This window comes from Phoca vitulina, unplaced genomic scaffold, assembly GCF_004348235.1.
Source record: "Phoca vitulina isolate PV1807 unplaced genomic scaffold, GSC_HSeal_1.0 scaffold19, whole genome shotgun sequence".
In the NCBI taxonomy this organism is placed as follows: Eukaryota; Metazoa; Chordata; class Mammalia; order Carnivora; family Phocidae; genus Phoca; species Phoca vitulina.
This window is the reverse complement of record NW_022589722.1, coordinates 23826701-23849825: the sequence shown is the minus strand read 5'-3', so window position 1 is coordinate 23849825 and position 23125 is coordinate 23826701. Positions and strand designations below refer to the sequence as shown.

The window sequence follows — 23125 nt, the reverse complement described above, 5'->3', positions numbered from 1 at the left end:
TTGGGAGGGGGAGGAGGCGAGGCCGGGGCAGAGCCCCCAGATCCTGCTCTGAGCTCCAGAAGCAGCTCACTGTCTTGAGATGCAGAGTGGGGGGAAGGCCAGACACGGGCTAAGAAGGACAGGGAAATGGTCCGACCGCCACCCTTCCCCCGCAACACAAGGTTTAAGCGCTGGGAAGTGATGTGCAGATACTGGAGTATCGGAGCCAAAGGCCAAGAAAGAATTCTTGAGATGTCTTCGATGCAAAAAGATGTTTTTATTATAGCACGGGGACAGGACCCACGGGAGGAAGGGCTGCCCAGGGATTGTGAGCAGTGACTGATTATACACTTTGGAGTTGGGGGAGGTAAAGACTGCAGGTTATAAGAAAATTTAATTTTGTCTACATTTCTTTTGCCTTTGTTCCCCACATCAGGAAAGACACAGAGGGTTAGATTCTTTCCAGTAGCAGGAGGGGGTGGGGACTATAGCTCAGGGACTATAGCTCAGGGCAAACACCGTGGACTTCATGTAGGAGGCAACGTATAAGCTTGAGCTTCAAGTAACAGGGAGGTTTGGAGAGGTAGAGATGGGAAAAATCTGGTGGAGGAACCAGGAGGGGTAAAGGCCCATCAGGAGCCCCAACATCAAGCCCCTCACAGGCTGGGCCCCTCCAGGACTCCCTTGGTCTCTTCTCTTAGGCCTGGTGTCCAGCCCTCTTTTCTACTCGATTGTAACCCCCTTCCTGGGACTCGTCCCCTGCGAGGCTGGCTGCGGCTGGGGTCCTTGCTGCTAATAACTCCTCCCTTCTCCTGGACCTAGTCTTGTACTTGTCTCCCGGTGGTCAGTATAGAAGCAGGGAGATTAAGAAATCTGGGGCATCTGGGTGGCTCAGTCGGTTAAGTGTCTGACTCTTGATCTTGGCTCAGGTCTTGATCTCACGGGCGTGAGTTCAAGCCCTGCGTTGAACTCCACTGGGTGTGGAGCCTACTTAAAAGAAAAAAAAAATCAGAAAGAAATCAGACCAAACCCTTTCAGTCCCAGGCCTCAGTCCATAGCTCCTGATGTTTGCTGCCATGATAACTGTAACTGGAAATTCGGGCTGAGTGGTCACTAGGTGATGGCTGCTACAAAGGCTAATGAAGCCATGGGCCATATTAATAGAGGGCTAAGGTCCGGTCTGAGGGAGGAGCGACGGTGAGGACTGCTTTTCGCTGCTCTCAAGACCTCACCTGCAGTCTGTGTTGCACACCAGGTGTCACTTCGTGTGACTAGTGACACATAGAAGAAAGGATACTTGGGTGGGGTGGGGTCACACTTCTGTGTCCACATCACCTTTGTCCTCTGCCCAGCTGGGCTGTACCCGGGAGGGAGGGTGGAGGCTGGGAGACATACCCCACTCGGTGTCCCAGAAGCGCTCCTCACTCCACTCGCTCCAGATACCGTTGTAGCCGCTGGGGGTGGGCTTGACCCTCACTCTCGCCTGGTACCTGGTAGAGGGCTCCAGTGGCGGCAGCGACATGCTGTGGGCGTTCTGGAGGGTTTCCGTCTTGCTCTCCTGAGGGCACACGTGAGTGAGCAGGTGTGCTGAGGCTGAGGCAACTTGCTGGTGTGTGTGGGGCACAGCCCCAAACCCCTCCCACCTCAGGGCCCCGGGTTTTCTGTCCCATCAGTCCCCAGCTGCAGCTGCATCCCCAGGTCTGAGGCAGTCCCCCCAGCCCCCATGGAGGGCCCTACTCCAGTGCTCGCAGAGGTAGAGCACTCTGGGTGGGACTGGGGATTGCATTCCTATGCTCTAGGACAACACCAAGGCCCAGAAATCCTGAAGACACGTCATGTCCCACCCTCACTCTGAGACAAACCCCCCAACCTCCCAGCTCCTCAGGGACAGCCTGGACCCCAATTATGGCCTTCCCAGAAATGCTGTGCAGCATGACTGGACTCGGGGGGCCTGCTCCTAGCTCCCCCACTGACCGCGCCCCTCCTGGCTTCAGTTTCCCTATTTCCAGGCTGAAGGTCTGCGGCTGGCTCCGAGGTTTCTGACTTGGGCCACGGGGAGCCCCAGGTTCTGCACATAGGGCCCGCGGCTACCTGGGGGTGGGGGCCAGAGATGGAACCCTGGGCTGGGGCCCTGCCTGCTTTATCAGGAGCAGCTCTGCTTGGAGTGGCTGCACAGTTGTATTCCAGAGAAGACCTCTTTGAAGAAGAGTCCCTCGGTGACTTTGGAAAACCCTTCATCCAGCTTGTCTCCCTGCCCTCCGAGCCCTGACATTTGGATCCTTTTCGCAGTTCGGGGTCCCATAGTTCATTCTGGCCATGTCACATCACCTCTGTGACCATAGACCTTCACCAAGGGAGGGGACAGTGACCAGCCGACCACACAGGGTCATGACTGTTACGTCTCAGCAGCTTCCTCTGACTGGTCCCCCTGCTGGGAGCCAGGCACCTGGCAGGTTGGGGCTCTCCTGTGTGTTTTCTCACCCCACCCCCCACCCCAGTATAAGCCCCTTCCGGGGCAGAGGTCCTCACCTCCCATGAGGCTGCATCTTTCTTGTACTGGACCTGGAAGGTGTGACCTATGTGTTTGTAGAACATCTCCTCTGCCATCCAGTGCAGGGTGTAGCCGTCTCTGCTCTTAGTCACATTGAGTGTCGGCTGAGCCATCTGGACTGGAGGGAGGGAAACCTTTAGGAAACGTTGTTCCTAACATGCCTCCAATGGAACATTCTTTTCATTCCATGTTGGTCACAGGTGCTCTCTCTAACTGGGTCCAGCCAATCTCGGGGTCCTTGAACCCCCACTCCCCTGAGCAGCCCTTCTCTGGGGAGATGCTGAGATACACTTGTTTTGCAGTGAGGTGACCCAAAGCATGGGTTACTCCTCACATTTAGGTAAAAATAAAAACACCAATAATTGGTCCTCTTCTGGAGCATTAGCTATGTTGTATGCACTGTCCTACAGGCTCGGTCTGCATGAATCCCTTCACTTGATTCTAACAGCAACCCCTACATGGTAGGTCTTATTCATGTGCCACAGTTCACAGATGGAGAAACTGAGCCCCAGAATGATTAAGTCACCTGCCAAGGACAGGCAGCTAACAAGTGGTGGAAAAAAGATGGCAACCCGGCAGACCCCCAGAGTGACTGGTGGATTCCAACCCAGGTGACAGAGACAGATGGGCTGTGGCCTCCTGCACACACTCAAGACTGGGTGGAAGAGCCTGGGGCCCTGAGAAGCCATGCAAGAGGTTCCTTCGCACGGGGTCCTTGCTACACAAGAAGAATCAGGGATATGATCCTGTGAGGAATTACAATTTCTTTGCACGTATTCTAGCCCTGATTGAAGAAGTCAATCATAGATCAGTTATTTTGAAGATGGAAAATATTCCTTGGTGGAGGACTTTGGGAACCTGAGAGGGAAAAATCCAGTCAGGGAAGGAAACGGAAAGTTTGGTGGGAGGACTAGGAGGGCGTGGTTGTCAGGAGGGACCACAGAGCAGCTCAACAGAAAAGCAGAGCTAAAGGAAGGGGAAAACGGGTTTTAAAGATGTGTTCATGGGGATTATCAGTTGAATCTTTCTTCATATTATTTGCCATTGTCATTGTTGTTGCTTCTTGAGCACTTCGAGAAGAGATTCAAATGACTTTTGTTCCCTTTGCTCACTGGGTTGCGTTTTGTTGACAGAGACCAACAGGAGAGCCGGCCATCAGGAGTCCTGAGTTGATGTGGGGGACACACGCAACAGGACCATTGCAGGAGCACCCATGCCGAAGGCGGGGGGGGAGGCAAACTCACTGTGGTCCGAGCTCTTTATAAACTTCTCCTCCTCCTTCAGCCGAAGGGAGACGGTGTACTGGCTGTGGTTCCCGGGGTCGGGCACGGGAATCTGGCATCGGTGCCGGACGTAGAGGCCGGGGAACTCCTCCTTCAGCACTGGGGAGCACTCTTCCTCCCTGAGGATCACGGTGGAGGTGAGGGCAGAAGGAGGCAGGGGCCACGGGAGGGATGTGACCTCAGGAGGAGCCGTGGCTTCCACTGGGGCCCCCAGAGTCAGGGGGAGGCCTGGAGAGGGCAAGGTGTTGAGGTGGGGAGGGGAGGGGTGGGGAGGGAGAAAGGGGACACTCACCCTGCATTGGGGCTGGCCTTGTAGAAGAGGGTGAAGGAGACTGAGCTGGCCACCTCGGACCTCACTTCCCAGGAGCAGCTAAGCATGGCGGCCCCGTCGAAGAAGCACTGGAGGTTCTGGGGCTGGGCCTTGTCCCCTGGGAGGGGAGACAGTCCCTTATTCATTCCCTCCTGCATTCATTCCTTTGCTCTCAGGGGGCCTACCGGGAGCCTCATCTCCTAGAGATCATGGGCTTGGGCCCCAGAAAAACTCGGGCTTCAACGTAGCCTGAAGCCGCCAGCTGGGTGAGTGAATCCCGTGACCCTTCACACCCCAGTGGGCAAAATGGGGAGGGCATCTCGTTTCCGTGCTCGGGGCCTCGATACAGTGATGTTGGTTCGTCTCCACGGAGCACAACACTCAGGAAGACACAGCTGCTCATCAGGCTACTGTCATTGTCACTGAAAGTGCCCCTAGCCAGAAGATGTGCAGAGGCCGGGGCCCGGAGGGAGTTGGCCCAGGGAAGCGATTCTAAACCCATGACACAGGAGACTGGTGGAATCCCGCAGAATGGACTCCCCGGAGCTGGACGAGCCGCCCTCCCCTCAGAAAGGCGTTGCCCCAACTTTGACCGTGTTACCTGTCTGCGAGGGCCAGCAGACCTCCGGGCTCCACTGGCTCGGCCGCCCCGAGAGCCCTGAGCTGGGGGCCAGATGGGTGCGCACTCGGGCCACATAGGTGCTGCTGGGAATGAGGTGCTCTGGTGCCAGGACGGCCTGGGAGGACTTGAAGTAGAGGGTGGAGGCCTCCTGCGGAGAGAGAGGGGTTAGTGGAGAGGCGCCCGCTGGGCTGGTCCCTTGGCTTGGGGCGGAGCTGGCCATGGTCCTGACCTCCCAGGAGTCCTGCAGCCGCTTGTAGACCACCTCATACTCCAGGTTGGACAGCCAGTGGCTCTGGGAACCAGGAAGGGCCACCGTCCAGGTCAGCAGGAAGCGGTCCCTGGTAGTATTGATCAGGAGGTCCTTGGGCGCCGGGGCCTGCACTGGAGGAAGGGGGGCAAGGGCCCATAAGAGGCTAGATGACTGTCGGGCAGCATTTTCTGTGTGGGCAGATGGGTTCCAGGCTGAGTGCTGCCCCTACCAGCCGAGTGGCCTTGGACAAGACCCCTCTCCTCTGTGGACCTCAGGCCCTTCACCTGCAAAATTGTCTGGGTTCACTGTGAACACGAACAAAAGCTGTGCACATATCACATAAGCTCCATGAAGTGCTGGCAATAAGCTCCCAATGGAGGCCCCTGTCCCCACCTGCCACCACCTGTCCCCAGGGCCCACCCTGCAGCCTGTGTGATCCCCTTCCCAGCAGAGGGCGCTGTGGCTCATGTTACTCCCCCTTGCCCTGTCCACCCTCTCTCCCTTTCCACCTGCCCAGGGTCCTGGCCTCTCAGAGCCCAGCATAAATGTCGCCTCCTTTAGTACCCTCTTGGATTCCGCTCCGCTGGGCAGAACCCCTCACTCCTTTTCCCATCCCACCATAGCCCGATGTATGGTCCTTACAACCCTAGTGCATTCATGTGTTTCCATGTCTGCCCCTCCAAGTAATCAGGAGCTCGTGGGTGGCAGTGTTTGGGCCTTGACGCCCTTCCCTATCCCCACGGCCTGAGAGTAGTGGCTCAGGGAATTTGGGGGACAAAGTGAGTGAACGATGAATGACTACACAAATAGGTACGTGTAGGCAACCTTCAAAGACCTTTCAAGAAATCATTCCATCAGCCTACAGCAAGTGTCTGTCTGCTGGGAGAGCATATTCATTCATGAATGGCCTGGCTCCCGCCTTCCTGAAGTTTCTGTGTCTGAATGCTGAGGGGTGACTTTCAAGCACAATAAATTCAATGAGTCCAAACAAGATGTAAATGTTCTGTGCTGGACGTGGGCCATAGCAATGCTGGAGCCTCTAGAAAATCTTAAGGCAGGAATAGCAGATACAGGGCACCCCCTCTTCAGTCCCCCACCCCTGCACCCACAGCAGGCTCATCAGTCCCTGCACGAATAGCCCCTGAGCCTGTCAGGGAGTGGGAATCCCTCTCAGCATGGAGCTCTAAAAGCTGCTACCTGAACGGACCAGGAACCCAAGCAAACACCTATTCACCCGACCTGAGAGATTTTAGTTGGCTATCTCATTGCACAGGTCAAGAACCTGGGAAGGGAAGTGAAATGTCCCAGACCTCCGCGTGTGGGGGCCTCGAATGCACACCTGTCCCCTTGCCCAACACCCGCCAGCCTCCCTGATTCATTGCCAAAATGGTTTGGGCTGGAACTTGACCTTGCTGAACATACGCTTCAGGAGGCAAACACCACACTCCCTCCCCCCTTTCTAAGTTGACACCTTCCCTGTGACCAGGCCACCAGATCCTGGGATAAATGATGGATGGTTTTTCCAACCTGCCCTGCCCTCCCGTCTCCCAGCCTTGGCACGTGCCCGTTTCCTCTACCAGGAATGCTCTTCCTGCTCTGTTCTCCCACCCACCCTTCAGCCCTCCCTGCAAAGCTCTTTCCTCTGGGAACCCTGTCCTGACCACCCCCCCCAACCCGAGGCTCCTCATCCACTGCCCCTCAGCGCATGGCATCCACCTGTGGTTCAACTTCTACTGTTTCCTGCCTCTCTGCATGCTCTGAGGCCCACCGGGATGGGGCCCTTTCTCATCCGTCAAACATGTTTTGAGACCCTGTTTGAAATGAATTCACCATGGCCTAACCCATCCCCTCTTCCGGGCAACAGCTTTGTGCTGCTGTGATGAAAACAGGCAGGAAACAAAGGCCGGAGCCCCCTTTCCATCCGAGGCTTGCAGGTGCAATGGGCTGCCCAGTGTTTGGGACCCAGAACGCTAAGTCACACACATGCATCTGAGTGGCCTTGAGCAAGTTCCTGTTCTCTTGGCTCCATTTCATTATCAGTGAAATGGGGTAAAAAAAAAAAAAAAAGTAGTGCACGACACCACGCATTATTGTAGTTATTAAATAATATTGGGCAGTGTTTCCTAAAAGCCAGTCATCTGTGGGATTCTTACCACGTGAATTCCAACTTTAAAAGATGATCCTCTCAAACATCTCTATTTTAGGTTCATTCTGAGTACAGATATAATTGAATTAATGAGATTGAAGTGCTGGTTATATATAACTGTGTAATATACAGTCACATGAAACTTAACTATTTACATAAAATGATCATTGACACCCACCCAAGAGCACTGGTTTTGGGGGCCGCGGTGGACACACGGCACGCTCGCTGGCCCATCACTGTCACCATCACTCAGGGGTGGCACTTTGGAAGAGTTATATGACCTCTCTGGGCTTTAATGGTCTTTAATCACCTCATCTGAAACTGGGCTGTTGCAGACATTGGATGAGACTAGATTGGTGATGAGTGCTTTCGGGCTGTAAAGTTTCTACCTGAATAGGAAGGATTGCTCTGGAAGGGAAGCCTTCACCACTCCAGGTGGTGGGGCAGCCAGGGCCAAGGGAAGTGCCATTGGCCAGGGGCTCCTCACATTATTGCTCAATGCCTCCATCACAGGAAGACTGTAGCCTCTTCTCTCAAGAGACCAAACCCACCCCCAAGCCAGTGAAGACCCTCGCTCCCAGGCCCTTCTGCAGGCTGGCCACCTGCCAAGGGGCCACCTCCATCCGGGGATCCCAGGCCTTACCATGCTGGGTCAGAGTGACAGTGAGCTGGGTGCCCAGAGGCCGGTCCGGTCGGAATGAGAAGTAGTCTCTGTCAGCAATAACGAAAATCTTGTAGGGAATGACACATCTTCTGGACACACAGCCGGAGCAAGGGTGGTCTAACAAGGCCGTGTCGTTACTGAGGTCACAAGGTACTGGCTTTGGAGGGTCCCTGCCAGGAGAGAACGTGGTTAGCCCACAGTGAGGGAGAGTCACTCATTCAGCAAATGTCAGTAAGTGGTTACCATGTGTGGGGCTCTGTCCAGGGTCAGGGGGACACACGTGATGCGACTAAATAAAATATGTCATGTGTCAAACGGAGCAAACTTCACATAGACAAATACAGCAGGGCAGGGAGATAAGGAAGCCAGTAGGGCTGGGGTGGGGGTACAATTTCAAATAGAGGAGAGAGGGGAGGCCTCATGGAAAAGGTGACTTTGGGGCAGAAACTCGAAGGAAGTGAGGGAGGGAGCCATGCACATTCTGGGGAAAGAGGAATTTAGGTAAAGGCAACAGCAGGTGCAAAGGCCCTGGGGCAGGCACAGGCTTGGAGTGTTGTATGACTAGGCAGTTACCCAGTGTGCATGGGGTAGAGTCTGTGAGGGTGGGAGGCGGAGACCAGTAGAGCAAGGTGACAGGCAGCAGTGTTTAAGAGGAATTTAAGGAATTTGGATGTCACCGCGAGTGGGGAAAATGTGGAGTTATGAGCAACGGAGTGACATATCGTGACGTCTGCTTTCAAAGGCTTCCTCTAGCTGCTGGGTTGTGGATAGATTGGGTTGTGGGGAGGACGGTAGTCTTGGAAACAGAGACCAGGTAGGAGGCTTCTGGAATATTCAAGTGATAGGAAGTGGTTTGCACCAGGGTGGTGATGTTAGCCTTGGCCAGATTCACATTCTATTTAAAGATGAAGCCGACAGCATTTGCTGGTGGATTAGAGGCACCGGTGGGGAAGGAAAGGTGGTAAAGAAGGTAAAGGAACATACCTCCCAGTTGTTCAGTTGGAGCCTCTGGGAGCTCTCATTTAGTGAAGCAGGATGTGGGGATGAACAGGAGCCGTGTTTGGGGGCAGGGCAGGAATTTGGTTTAGAACCTTGGGGGTGGAAGACACCTTTCTCTAAGGACCTGTGGAGAGCCAGGTGCACCTGCAGGCCTGGAGCTTAGGGCCGGGTGGGGCTGGTGAGCGTGTGAGAGTTACCAGTGCGCAGCCTCAGGCTAGGCTGGGTCTCTGCCCCTGGATCAGGATATACCAGAGTGGAGATCCAAGGATGAACCCCCAGGCATCTCACCCTTCAAGTTGGAGACAAAAGAAGGGAGCAAACAGGGAGACAGAAAAGGTGAGCTGGGGGAGACACAAGGAGAGGGGGGAGACACAAGGAGAGGGGAGAGTGTGGTGGCTGGAAGCCAGTAGACGGAGGTGCTTCCTGAGGACGCGATGGTCAGTCCGCGTCGGGTGCTGCCCACGGTCAAGAAGGGAGACTGAGCGTTGGATTTAGCAGCAGGGAGGGCTTTGGTGCCTTGGGCAGGAGCAGTCTGGGGGGCCTGATGGGGGCAGCAGAAGCCCGGGGGCGTGGGTTCAGAATAATTGGAAAGACCTGGGACATAGTGGGTCTAGACAACTCTTTGGAGGAGGGTGGCCTCAAAGCGAGGCAGAGGATGGGCCCCGCTGAAGAAGATGGGGGTCAGGAGGCACCCCCAGAGCTGCAGCCCTTGTTGGCAGGGGTGAGTGGGGGTCCAGTCACATTTGCTCAGGGATCGGGAATGATCCTGGGAGAGGGCCTGTCGATGGCACAGGGAGAGCGGAGAGTGGGGCGGCAGTGATGTTCTTGAGCAGCAAGGGTGGGTAGGATCCCGGGGCACAGCCTTAGACAGGTCTGGGATAGGAACTCACCGCAGAGAGCACCCAGGGAGGTGCCAGGGGGGTGGGCAGGTGGTGTGAGCATGGAGGGGGCCGGGAGCCTCTCTTGTGCCGGGGAGGGGTGGGTGTCTCGGCGCAGGAGGAAGCGGGCCACAGCCGGGGCGGGGGGGGGGGGCGGGTAGAGGAGTGTAAGGAGGGTGGAGCCGGGATGATGGGGGCTCCCAGGAGCGCGGGAGAGAGGGCTGAGGGGCACTGCTGTGGGGTGTGAGGAGCCGCTCCTCCCCAGGGCTGGCCTCCAGCGGGTCTCCCTGCACCTGTGATGCCAGCCAGTTAATTATTTCTATTACCGTGAGTTAGACTGTCCCCAGACCCCAGGACGGTGCAAGGAATCTTCCCAAATGGCATATACCCCGGAGACCATGTGAAGGGGAAGGAGAAAACCCACACTCTGGAGGCGGCATGGAGGCCAGCCCCCCGTGCCAGACACAGGGCATTGGTCCCCGCTCGGCTGGTCAGCTGCCCTGTGGTTGGGAGAGGGACCTCACCTCTGCAGCCTCGGTTTGCGTGTCTGTGAACTGGGCATCATACCCGTGCCCTGCCCACCTCACAGTGAAGACAATCTAACATCGACTTTTGCAGGGCAATTGTGTTCAATTGTGATGAAATAAGATTATCGCCACCACTGTCATCAATGGCAAGGTTAACGTAGAAGACTCTTCCCAAAACCCCGACATCAGACACGAGCACCTGGGCCTGGCAGGCTGCCTAATGGAGCAGGAGCTCCTGGGCTGGGGCTGGGGCCTCCCCCTCCTGGCCCTCGGTGCGTCCCCCAACCTGGCACAGCACCACACAGCAGCAACCCTCCCTGTCCCCCGGCCCCTGGGCTCTGGTGTCACTCACTCATTCAGCCTCCGGTAGAGAGTCAGGTTGATGAGCCGCTGGGCATCCTGAGTGCTTGCCCACCTGCATGTGATGTGGCTCTTGTAGTCATTATAGCAGCTCAGGGTCTGCAGTGGGACGGTCTCTGCCCAGGGAGAGGCACAAAGGGGGTCACATCTCTCCCCTCAAGATGTCCCTTGTCACCTCCCCCCCCAGCCCCTCTGCGATGCCCAGAGCTGGGGAGGGGTTTCCCAGAGTCCTACGGGGGCTACTGGCTGCTAGGCAGAGCTCCCTGGGGGCCCTGAGGGGGACAGAGGTTCTGTGGGTACAAGGGCCCTCCCTGGCCGTGGACTCTCCTGCCCGGAGAGAAACACCACATTCTAGTCGGCATGGCACATCTCCTGAGCCCCTGCTGTGCCCTGCTCCTGGAAACGGTCTCCCTCCCACCCCACGAAGGACACATGCTTCAGGCCGGGGCCTTTGGGGCAGCCTGGGAGGAGAGGCACACGCCCACCCTGAAGAGTCAGCACGGCAGAGTCCCGTGGGACCTCCCCGGCCCGGGGCTTTTGGTCAGCTGCAGGGCCTCATGCTGGGAAATGAAATGCGGTTCTCGGGGTTACCAGAGAAGCCGTGTTCTCTGGGAGCCCCTGGGGAGGGGGTTTGTGGGCCTCAAGAGCCGGAGGAACAACCCAGCAGAGCCTCCGAGCAGGAGGAGGGTGCCAGGGCCAAAGCAGGGAGAGACCACCAGTCTAAGGGCGCCCAGGAACGAAGGCACAAAGGAGGGAACTGGTCAAGGCCGTCAGGGGAGCAGAGTGTCTGGGGTGGGCTGGGGGCAGACGTAAGGCTGGAACAGCCAGCCTGGAGGTGAGAAGGCTCGAGTGCCAGGCGGACAAGTGTGGACAGAGAAGCCACATAAGCAGAGATGGACTTTCAGGAGGCTGGAGAAGGATGAGAATCCAGGAGGGGGGTGGGGGGCGCCAGAGAGGATCAAGGAAGGGGAAAATGAGGGAGGGAGGGAGGGAGGGGTCTGGGGGCTACCTGGGGGACATGTGGGGGTGGCCTTGCTCAAGGACTGGCTGTGAGGAGGGGCTAGGAGAGGAGAGGAAGCAACGGAGCTCACCTTGGGCCCCTGCCACGCTGGGCCCCCAGAACAGAGCCAGCAAGACAACGGGGAGCAGCCCCCAGGGCGGCACCATCTCTGGGGCAGCTCTGGATGAGCAGGTGGCCAGCTCAAGTAGGTCCAGCGCTGCGCAGGGGCTGGGGTCTTCACTGGCCTGGAATCTTGGATTCAACCCCGGCTGGAGGCCAGGCCAGACCCATGTCCCCAGCTCCTGTGAATCGTCTCTCCAGGATTCTGCCTGGAGAAGAGACTCCAGCTGAGAGTGGGCCCCTCCTATCCTGTAGCCCCAGGACTTGGCCCATGTTGCAGAGTGCACCCAGGAGTGATGCATGGGCTCCAGCAGCCCCTGCCACCTCAGCCTGGCACCCAGGGCAGGCCCTTCCGCTTAGCCTCAGTCCTAGGGCAGGACTGTGAGGGCGATGCATTTAATGGCTTCTGCAGACATAGGTACCCCCCGGTCGAGCACCAGGAGCTCCTGTACCATGCCCTGGCCATGGGGAGACCTGGGAGGGCGCCCTGGTATTTGATTTGTTCTGAGCTCCCTGAGGGCCCCTGACCTGATCTGCTTAGAGCAATCACAGTGTGGCATCCACAGTGCCCTCCCCTGGGTGGCATCCCACGCGTGCTCACACCGTGCGCACACACACTCGGGGCCTCGTGCTGTCCCGCCCTCCCTCCATTTACTGTCATCCCTCCCACACCACCCTCAGAATGCCCGTTCCCTTTTCTCTGCAGAAGGTTGGGGATTTCCTCTTTTCATTTCGTCTAGCCCTGGGAAGTACCCAGGAGAGTAGAGCAGAGCAGAGGACAGCGGTTCCTTTTCTCCCTGTAAGACGGTCTGAAACTTCACGCTGCATATATATATACACACACACAAAGCAGCAACTGTCTTACTGGGAAAAGCACAGCTCTGGACACAGCCGACTTGACCTTCAGCACAGGCTCAGTCCCTCCCAGGCCAGCGACCTGGGTTGACCACCAATGCACCCTGAACCTTGTTCTCTGCACCAGTAACATGGGTACAAACACATATCTCACATGAGAGGAACCCAACGCGGTGATGTTTACAGAGCGGTTAGTCCAATAAAAGATCAGGAAAGGGGTGTCTGGGTGGCTCAGTCTGTTAAGCATCTGACTTCAGCTCAGGTCATGATCTCAGGGACCTGGGATCAAGCCCCGAGTTGAGCCCTAAGTCAAGCCCCAAGTCAAGCCCTGAGTTGGGTTCAGTGGGGAGTCTGCTTCTCCCTCTCTCTCTGCCCCTCCCCCAGGTTGTGTATGAGCTCTCTCTCTCTCAAATAAATAAATAAAATCTTAAAAAAAAAAAAAAAAAGAGGCCCAGGAAAGAAGAGTGGGTTTGTTTGGAGCTGGGGGAGGAGAGTATTTGTCCACTTCAGTACCTACAGATGGGGGCAATGCCACCGGGTAAGGGTGCGAGTCCTTGTGGCTGGTACAGCTTGGTTTGCCTACCTGGAACTAGCCTAAAACCCCAGAGCTTCCATTTGGGTCTGACCACAAGTAGAAATACTACATATGTAAAGAGAGTGATTCATCCTAAAATAAGTTAGAGGTTTAATACAATTCCAAAGAAAATTTAACATGATGTTTTTTACAGGAACTCGGAAAAAAAATATATATGTGAGGACAGTTAATGAGATTTTTGAAAACGAGGAGGCTCTCCCCAATAGCAAAATTTATTATAAAGATCCGGTAAGTAAAGCAGTGTGTTGCACACCCACGATAGATCAATGGACATAACGACCACGCAATTCTATTCTACCCAAGGATGTACTACATGATGGAGGATTCATGAATCAATGCGAAGGGATGGAATATAAAAAGTGCTAAGATACTTGAATAACACTGTAAAACATATCCACCTAAATCTCTACCCCACACCATCCCCAAATATCAAGTTAGTTACAAATTTAAATATAAGAAGTTAAATCATATTAAACTTGCAAACCATGTGGCAGACAGTGTCAGCTTCTGAGCTGTCCCCTTCCTCCTTGGTAAAAGAAACTCAAGTTTCAGCTTGGCTTGGTGCTACACAGAATAAAAGATTACATTTCCTACTCTCTTTTATTGCTAGGTATGGTCATGTCACTAAATATTGTCCAAGGAGATGTGAGTGGAAACACTGGGTGTGCCTTCCCAGAAAAGCCTTCTTAAAGAGAGTTGGCTCAGGTAGGAGGCTCCATGTTTGCCCTCCTGCCTCTCCTGCTTCTTCCAGCCTACAACTTGGAAGTGATGGCTGGAGCTCCAGAAGCCGTTTTGGACCATAAGGTTACCTTAAGGATGGAGCCCAATACAACAGAAAGAGGGAAGCCTGGATCATTCTTGTCACGGTGGAGCAACCATACCAGCCTGAGAGTGCTTACCTCTGGACATCTTTTATGTGAGAAAAAAAAAAACAAACCTTCCATATTGTTAAGCCACCATTGTTTGGGGACAAAACAGATGCAACTGGAAATAGAAGAAAACTTCCCAGGGCTTAAAGGAGACAACAGTCCACTAAGTGAAGGGCAAGCTCCATTTTTAATAATGCCATACTCAATCACATGCTGGTAAACTTTTGGCCATCCAAGAATAAAAGGATACTCCTAGAAGCTTCCAGAAGGAAACAAGCATTATTTTCAATGGAATAAGGGTCAGGTTGGTCAGATTTTCTCACAAGTGATCCTGAACTCTAAATAGATAATGATGTCTTGAAAATCCTGAGGGAAAATATGTTTAAGCCTAGAATCATTGAAAAAGTCAAAGTTACATTGACGCTTGAGGGCAGAAAAACACATTTTGGAAATGTAAGACAAAGAAAAATTTCAGATCTTTTCTGAGGAACACAATTACTCTAGGATGTATTTCAGGAAAAAGAAAAACTGTCCAAGAAAGATAGTGTATGATACTGAAATTAGTGGTAAGAAAAGAAGCCAATAAGATTTATACTGAGTAAAGAACTGTTATTTATAAAGTGAAAATAAGTGAATTCACAATCACAATATTGAAGTAAAACATAGATGATCTTAATGTGGGAGTTGGCTGTCAGATTAGGGGTGGAAAGCAAAGGAGAACTGAAAGCTTGCTAAGCTAAAGATCATGTCTTGTTTGGAGAAGCATATGTATGTTAATTACACTCAAAAGCAGAGGGAAAATATACATTAAATACGTGTGTTAAAAATGTAAGGGTTAATCAGGGCGCCTGAGTGACTCAGTCGGTTAAGCATCTGCCTTCTCGGCTTAGGTCATGATCCCAGGGTCCTGGGATCGAGCCCCGCATCGGGCTCCCTGCTCAACAGGAAGCCTGCTTCTCCCTCTCCCACTCCCCCTGCTTGTGTTCCCTCTCTCGCTGTCTCTCTCTCTGTCAAATAAATAAATAAAATCTTTTAAAAAAAAAATGTAAGGGTTAAAAACCACTAAGAGTGAGAGGTAAGCATGGGAGCAAAAGACTGGTAGGGAGAGGGAGAAAAGAGAAGAGAAAAAGCAAACACCTTTTCACTCAAAACAAACATGCATACCAAAATTCCCAAACTCATGCAGAAATTTAATGGTAGGAATAAAAACCGGAGATGGAAAAAAAAAAGCAAAACACAAATTCATTCCAGACAAAAAGAATGTCATAGAACAATCTGACAAAGATGTTTAAAAGAAGAATGCATCATGGCCACATGGGGATTATTCCAGAAACGGATGAAGAGCCATTAAGAAATCTCTTCATGATTAAAAGAAACAGGCCAACAGATTAAAAGGGAAAAAAGGATCAGCTTATCTTGACAGATACTTCTCAATATTCGATAATACAAAAGCCCTTCCGATGAAACAAACGAACAGATGAACCTCGGCAAAGGAGACATTGAAGGGAACGTTGGCGTTTCTGGACATCTACTACAAATCTGTAGTGACATCAGAGTCAAAAGGAAAATGTTTGTGTTCTTCTCGTCAAAGGAACAAACAGGGGAAGGCTGACCACAACTGCCATCTCCAGAGGTCAATCCTCCCCCCAATAATCTCTAAATTCAATGCAATCTAAATCAAAACTCCAAAAGGATTTTTACTGTGCGTGACAAACTGATTCTAGATTATAACAAACCAAACAGGAGAGATGGGTTCTTTAGCCAGAAAAATAATGGGGAATGTAATCGTAGACAGATGGAATGGAAAACAGTAAGGAAAATAACCAAGTAGGAATTTGGGAGGTAAGAGTGGCATTTCTAATCATGGAGGCTACATACTCATAATTATGATGTTGAGACAGCTGATAATTTTTTTTAAAGTTAGATTACTACTTTATGTATTACCTGCCCCTCCAAATTGCAGGTGAATTAGAGATCTAAAAGTCAAAACTGAAATGGTAAAAACATTTCAAGTGTTTCCTTAACCTTAGGGGTTGAAGAAGACACCAAATCCAAAAAGCATAAAGGAAAAACAATGATAAATTTGAGTTAGAAGCAACTAGCACACTTTTATATGAAACAAGATATCTTAAACATGGCAAAGAAAAAAGTCAAGTGATTATCTGGAAACATATTTAAAACATATGTAAATACATTGTTAATAAACCTAATAAATGAGCCACACCTACAGTAAATATGTAAAAGGCAAAGAACCTGTAAGAAAATGGACAAAACATCTCCATACATTTCATAAAAGGAACCCAGATGGCCAACGAACATATATGGCAGATGCATAACTTCACCCATAATCAGGGAAAGGAAAAATCCAAGCAAGAATCAGATCATTTTCATCCATCCATTGGACACACTTTAAAGACTGATCATCTTCCTGCCCCCCAAAAAATGGCCTTTCATGCAAGAATGTGAGGGCACATGTTAATTCAGCTACTTTGAGATGATCTGACAATATTTATTAAATTTTTAAATGCACAACCTCTTGCTTGGCAATTCTGCTTGTAGACATGTGGGCTGCAAAAGAAACACTTCCGCGGGTGTGGAAAAATTGGAGACAACCTTAATGTATATTAATATGGGATCGGGTAACCTGCGGTGTACCCCTACTAATTAATGCCACCTATTTCTTAGGGTTAATAAATGAATTAAATCTATATGTGTTATTGTGGAACGTTGTCCTAAATGTAATACTAGGTGAAAAAAATAAGTCAAAGAGCGATATGTGTATTATAATCCCATTTACGTACAAAGGAAAACTATATACTTGCAGCATGCTCAGAAGATGTTTTGGGACCAGGGGATAGAGATAGCTGGCGTGTTCTCTTTTGTGTTACATGATTCTGGATCATTCTAACTGTTGATAAAGCAGATACCCATGTAGTCACTTAGTATTAAATACGCTCATCAAACAACTCAACTATCCTGTAGTATTGGTGGGTATGGCGCAGGAGAAGAACTGGTGAATGAGAAAGAGAGTGATCAAAAGCGAACAGAAAAGGTTTCATTCCTTATAAAGCGATTAGAAAGCAGGAAAGATGAGAAGTCGAGAAAATCAGAACCTGGTGATGCAAAATTGCTTTAGGGTCTTTGAAGACCCTATAGCAACTGGACATTTGCAACTTGTCCCTTGGGCCTGACTAGAGAGGCCCCACAGGCTCGGACCTCCATGCAGAGCAGAGGAACACCCGCACCCCCATCCCCAGGGCAAAGGCACGCACCCGCGCACACCCTGCGGCAGCTACACCTAGACATCTCTCCGCCCCCGCCCCCACCCCAGCCCGCACACTTGGGTACAGAACACCCACACCTGGGCCTGAACCCCACAAAGCAACAGAGGCTTGGGGCCGAGTATGCCAGCCAAAACACTTTCTTTCAGGGGGAAAAGAAGTCCCTGCGCAGGGGACCGGGCCCTTTCTCATCTTCCAAAGTGAGCTTCCAAAGCCACACCAACCTCTGGGCCGCAGCATGACAAAGTTCCAGGTTTCCCCCTCTGCCTCCCAGTCTCTTTGCACCCCTGCGTCCCCACGACACACCCACACCCGCAAGCGCGACCACGCCCTCGCTCTCCCACTCTCCCTTTCTAAACCAGGGTGTCAGGGACTATCGGAGCTCTTCCCATTCCAGAGACCAGGAGGCAGAAACCAGGGGGCAGGGAGAGGATGTTCTCACTGCCACCAACATCTTAGGGACACTTTCGTAGCAAAGCAAAGAAGCCGCAAGTGTGTGACTCCCAGGCCGGAGCTCTCCACCTCCCCTGGCGTCCTCCCCGCTGCCAGGACAGGGGACCCCGCAGGTGAGCTCCCCACCCTTACAGCCCTACACACGGACACTCGGGCTGTCTCCTCGCCCCCTGGTTCCCCAAGTCCCAGAGCCACACCGGCCCACTCCACACCCCCAGGCTCTGCTTGTCCTCGGTTCCCAGCCCAGACACCCCCTGCTCCCCCAGCCCTCCCCTTGAGCCTACCCCTGAAAGCCAGAACGTACCTCTTCACGGTGGGACTGCTCAGCCTTCTGCCACAGTGTCCAGGCGACAGGGAGCCTCTCGCGCTTCCTATTTATGCTGACGCTGTCGTTAGGAAACAGAGAAGCAGAAAGAGGAAGCGACACCAGGCCAGGCCGGTTTCTGTGACTCCTCACAAGATCGTCCAGATTCTGAGAACTGTGGACACCGAGATATCGATATTTTTTTCTAGGCCTTACTGAGTTTGCAAATGTTCCTTCGGCCACAAGTACTGCTCCCTATTCACTCCTACGCATCTCCGTGAGCTCCGTGCCAAGTTGCTTCATGCAGCCCTCCCTCCCTGACGCCCCCGGGGGATGCAGGGGGAGGTGGAGGCAATAACCAGAGTGGGCCCCGGTCTGGAGCCAGATAGCGCTGCCGGGTGGGCTCCCACCTCTACGACCGCGCAGAGTGTGACCTTGTGCAAATCACCGGGCGGCGGTGTGTGACTTCGTGGGGTCTCGGGACCCCCACCTGTTCCTCACTTACAAGCAGCTGTCGAGAGCATCAAATGAAATGCTGCATGAGATGCTCAGAGCCGGGTGCCCCCCTACCCGTGTTAGCCCGTGTTCCTGTGATTTCCCTGGTGTCTTTCTGTCTTGCACCCCCCATCCTGTCCCACAGTCCTCAGTGTGCGTGGCTGTCTTTCCCCAACACGGCCTTGTGTGTGGCTCGCATTTCTATGCCCGGCACCCAGCACGTGCCCAGGCACAGAGGAGGCTCTTAGTGACCCTGGGGGGGAATAATGAATGACTGCGGAGCACAGCAGGTTGGGGCTAAGGCAATGTGAGTGAGGCACATCCTTGGGCGGAAAATGTAAGGGGGTTCCCAAACACTCAGTGATTGGAAAAACAGTATTTTAGTGCAATATGGTAAAAAATAACGCAAGAAATCCACAACAAACGAAGTATGAAATTTTAAATAAAGACACTCAGTGCTCCGTGAGCCATGTTGTAGTCGGGCAGAAAGAAAAAGCGGTGCCATTTCCCCGGGGCAGAGACTTGGTGAGGGGAGAGGACACCTCCCAGGGAAGAGGGTGCAGTGGCAGGGGCAGGGATAAGGGGCGGGGGGCCGGGACCTTCCAGGAAGGGCTTGCCTGGCCAGGAATGGCTTGGAATGCCCCATGGCGGGTGGGAAGGGTGGAAAAAGCCCATGCTGGAGGGCAGAGTGGTACCTGCAGGACCTGGGAGCCTAGTTGGGAGGAGAGAGGCCCTCCCCTGGGCCGGGGTGCTCCTGTGCGGTGGGAGCCCTGAGGCCCAAGGAGGCCCACGTGGACGCTGGGCTCTCCAGGCCGCGGGGCATTTCTGCTGCCCGGGAGCTTGAGAAACTCCATCTTGTCACCTTGAGGGAGGGTCGCCCCTCCCCCACCTTGCCCACCAAGAGAGGGCAGGGGACCCACACCCCTGAGGAATCTGGCTCCTGGTTGACAACCTGTGTGTGTCTTCTAGGCCTGGCCGGAGGCGATCACAAAGCCTTCCCGGGCAGGCCTGTGGGGGGAACCAGACTTGGGGCACACTGTGCCTTGTCTGAGGGCCCCTCTGAGGGAGGTGTGGCCCCCGGCCGGTCATGCTCTTTCACATATTTGCATTGGAGGCCTCGAGCAGAGGTCTTCTTCTCAAGGGGCACCTGGAAGACACTCTTCCCCACTCTGACTCAGCACCCCGTTCCTTCCACTCCAAACCCTCGCCCTCACCCTCCCCTGACCCCCCGCCTCCGTAAAATGTCTGGAGCCTTCTGTTCTGGCTCCCTCGACAGTGAGAGGATCCTCGCACCCTCCACTCCATTCTACAGGGAAGATGGAAAAGGGGGGTCGGTGCTTTCCCTGGGGGCACAGCCTGGCTTATTCCATCCACGAGGGATTCAGGCTTATTTACCTCTTTCCCTGAGGCTTGTGGCTGTAACTGGCTACTCCGGCACCTGGCCTGAGCTCCTGACAGCGCGGGTCATACCCCTTCCTTGGGTGGGCCAAGTGCCCCCCAGCCTCTGGGCTCCCTGTGTGACCAGCACGGACAGAGAGGCATGACCAGGACTCAGCAGTGAGGTGGCCTGAATCCAGAACATCAGAATTTAACAGTGTTCAACTTTTAAAAATAAAGTTACCAACGATATAAAAACAAGCAAGCAACAACAAGACAAGCAAATAGAACAAGAAAAGCTTCATCATGTTCTTGAGGGGGTGCCTCTGATCCGGGAGTGAGATCCCACAGGGGAGGTGGAGCGTGTGGTTACTCAGCAGGGTTCTGATGAAAAGGGTGGACAATGCATGGATCCCACCTAGTTCCCTGGAAGCCTGCTTTTCTTGGCTCTGTGATTCTTGGACAATTGCCTTGCATGCCATGGAGGCTAGCTCTTCTCCTCCTAGGATTTAGGAAGTTTTGCTCATACAATTAAAAAAAAAATCTCTATTGTATTTGCATTTAACATATTTTCCCCTCCCTCACTTGCACTCTTTCTCTCTCAGAACAAAAACAAAAACAACACCAAAAACCCCCAAAACTTTAGGGGGCCTGGGTGGCTCAGTCAGTTAAGTGTCTGGCTCTTGATTTCAGCTCAGGTCATGATCTTGGGGTTGTAAGATCAAGCCCCACGTAGGGCTCTGCACTGGGCGTGAAGCCTGCTTGAGATTCTCTCCCCCCACCACTGTTCCTCCCCCCCACAATATTTCTAAGTTCTATACACTAAAGTGCACCAATCCTAAGTGTGCAGTGCAGTGCACATTTATAATCTATACACTCATATAACCACCACTAGATCAAATTTAGAACATTTCCAGACGCCAGAAGGCCCTTTTGTGCCCCCTCCCCATCACTGCCTCCCAGAGGTCACTATTACTCTGATTTCTCTCCCTGCAAATTCGTAGTGCCTGTTTTTTACAATTGTATACTATATATCACATAGAATTTGCCATTTTTACCACTTTTAAGGACACAGTTCCATGGCATCAAGTTCATTCACATTGTTGTGCGACCATCACCACCGTCCACCTCCAGAACTTGTTCATCATCTCAAACTGGGAGTCTGTTCCCATTCAACAATAACTCCCCACCCCCCTCCTCCCCGCCCCTGGCGACCATCATTCTACTTTCTGCCCTTATGAATGTGACCATCCCACGTGCCTCACGTACGTACAGTCGTGCAATATGTGTCCTGTTTTGTCCGGCTTATCGCACTTACTGCAATGGCTTCATGGTTCATTCACGTTGTGGCATGAGTCAGAATTTCCTTCTTTTTAAGGGTGAATAATATTCCATGGTACAGCTAAACCACATTTTGTTTATCCATTTATGTGTTGATGGCCCTCTGGGCTGTGAGCATGAGTGTACAAACATTTGTTTGAGTCCCCACTTTCAATTCTTTTGAGAATATACCCAGAAGTGGAACGAAGTGCTGATCAAATGGTACTTCCATTTTTTTTTTTAAATAACACTGTGATGAACATCTCAGTATATCATCCCTAATGAATTTTTGGTGTCATTTTTTTTTTCCTCAAAGATTTTCTTTCTTTATTTGTTTGAGAGAGAGAGAGAATGCATGTGCATGAGTGGGGGGAGGGGCAGAAGGAGAAGCAGACTCCCCGCTGAGCGCAGAGCCTGATGCAGGAATCAACCCCAGGACCCTGAGACCATGACCCCAGCCAAAGTCAGACGCTAAACCAACTGAGCCACCCAGGCACCCTCATATGATACTTCTGTTTAAATATATAGAATTGTTGAATCATTCGATTGGATGTCTGAAATGAATACAACACTGTATGTTAATTATATCGGAATAAAAAAATTTAAAAAATAAAGCAGCTCTCTCAATAAATAGGAAACATTCTAAGTGAGGAATCACATTGTCAGTTTAATTGGGCATGTTTTTATTTTCCCAGTGGCATATAAAACAAAAATGTGTCAGGGCACCTGGGTGGCTCAGTTGGTTAAGCATTGGCCTTCGGCTTAGGTCATGATCCTAGGGTCCTGGGATCGAGCCCTGCATCAGGCTCCCAGTTCAGCGGGAAGCCTTCTTCTCCCTCTCCCTCTTCCACTCCCCCTGCTTGTGTTCCCTCTCTTGCTATCTCTCTCTGTCAAATAAATAAATAAAAATCTAAAAAAAACCCAAAAAACAAAAACAAAAACATGTCTTACACTAGGTGACATCCAGATTCTATGAAACCCAGTGCAATATTGACAAGAACATGACATGAATAATGACCACGGCCTAAGCATTTTCACAATGTGGCCAGACAGTGGACACCCCGTGCTTCACTCACATGATTTCTTCCATTCCTGACAATATCCTTTAAGTAGCCAGGATTATCTTCCTATTTACAGATGAAGAAATTGAGGCATAGAAAGTGAAGTAACTTGTCAAAAGTAACATAGCTAGTCTACGGTAACACTGCATTATTTTTTCTTTTTACTTTAATTCCAAAACAATTTCAAAATACAGAAAGTGTTAAGGGCAGCACAGAGAACCTCAATACACCCTTTGCGTGAAAACCCCATTTAAGCCTCACTGTCCTTTATAACAAAGGATCCAACCCAGGACCACACACCGCGTGTAGACGTCACGTCTCTCCAGATTCCTTCAACCTGGACTAGTTGCCCCTCTTCCCTTGACCTCTGTGAAGTTGGCAGGCCAGGCATTTTGCAGAGGATTTCCCTGTTTAGGTTGGTGTGGTGTTTCCTTAGGTTATAATTTTTGGTCAGGATAACAAAGAAGTGATGCTGGGTTCTTCTCAGGACAGGACATCCTGTCAGGTGTCAAGCTCATTTGTAAGGCTCACTCCACTCACGTGATTAAAATGGTGCTGGCCAAGCTCCCCTGTTGTAAAGTTAGTCCCCCTCTGACTCTTTAAATCAGTAAGTATTTTGTGGAGAGATACCTTGAGACTGAGTGAAATCCCATCATCAGTCTCCTTCAACCCTCTGACTTAGTAAACAATGATGCTCCTTAACGAAATTAAATACGATCAGAATGGTTGCCCCTTTAGATTATGTCATTCCTTCCTTCCACATTTGTTGGCATTCCACTATAAGACAGAGCTTTATTTTCTTTCCTTGTTTATTCATTTGTTTGAT

The 23125-nt window shown here is 52.0% G+C and overlaps 1 protein-coding gene across 1 annotated transcript in view; it reads right to left on the bottom strand.

Annotated features, from left to right (window-relative positions):
* The window catches only part of CSF2RB (colony stimulating factor 2 receptor subunit beta), a 74876-nt gene that overhangs the window by 5317 nt on the left and 46434 nt on the right, over positions 1–23125 (bottom strand). Inside the window, 10 exon segments of the mRNA XM_032416350.1 lie at positions 1375–1537; positions 2509–2648; positions 3775–3932; positions 4106–4241; positions 4725–4893; positions 4975–5126; positions 7785–7975; positions 10562–10685; positions 11661–11898; positions 18047–18221. Of these exon segments, the coding sequence (XP_032272241.1) occupies positions 1375–1537; positions 2509–2648; positions 3775–3932; positions 4106–4241; positions 4725–4893; positions 4975–5126; positions 7785–7975; positions 10562–10685; positions 11661–11898; positions 18047–18221 (1646 nt within the window).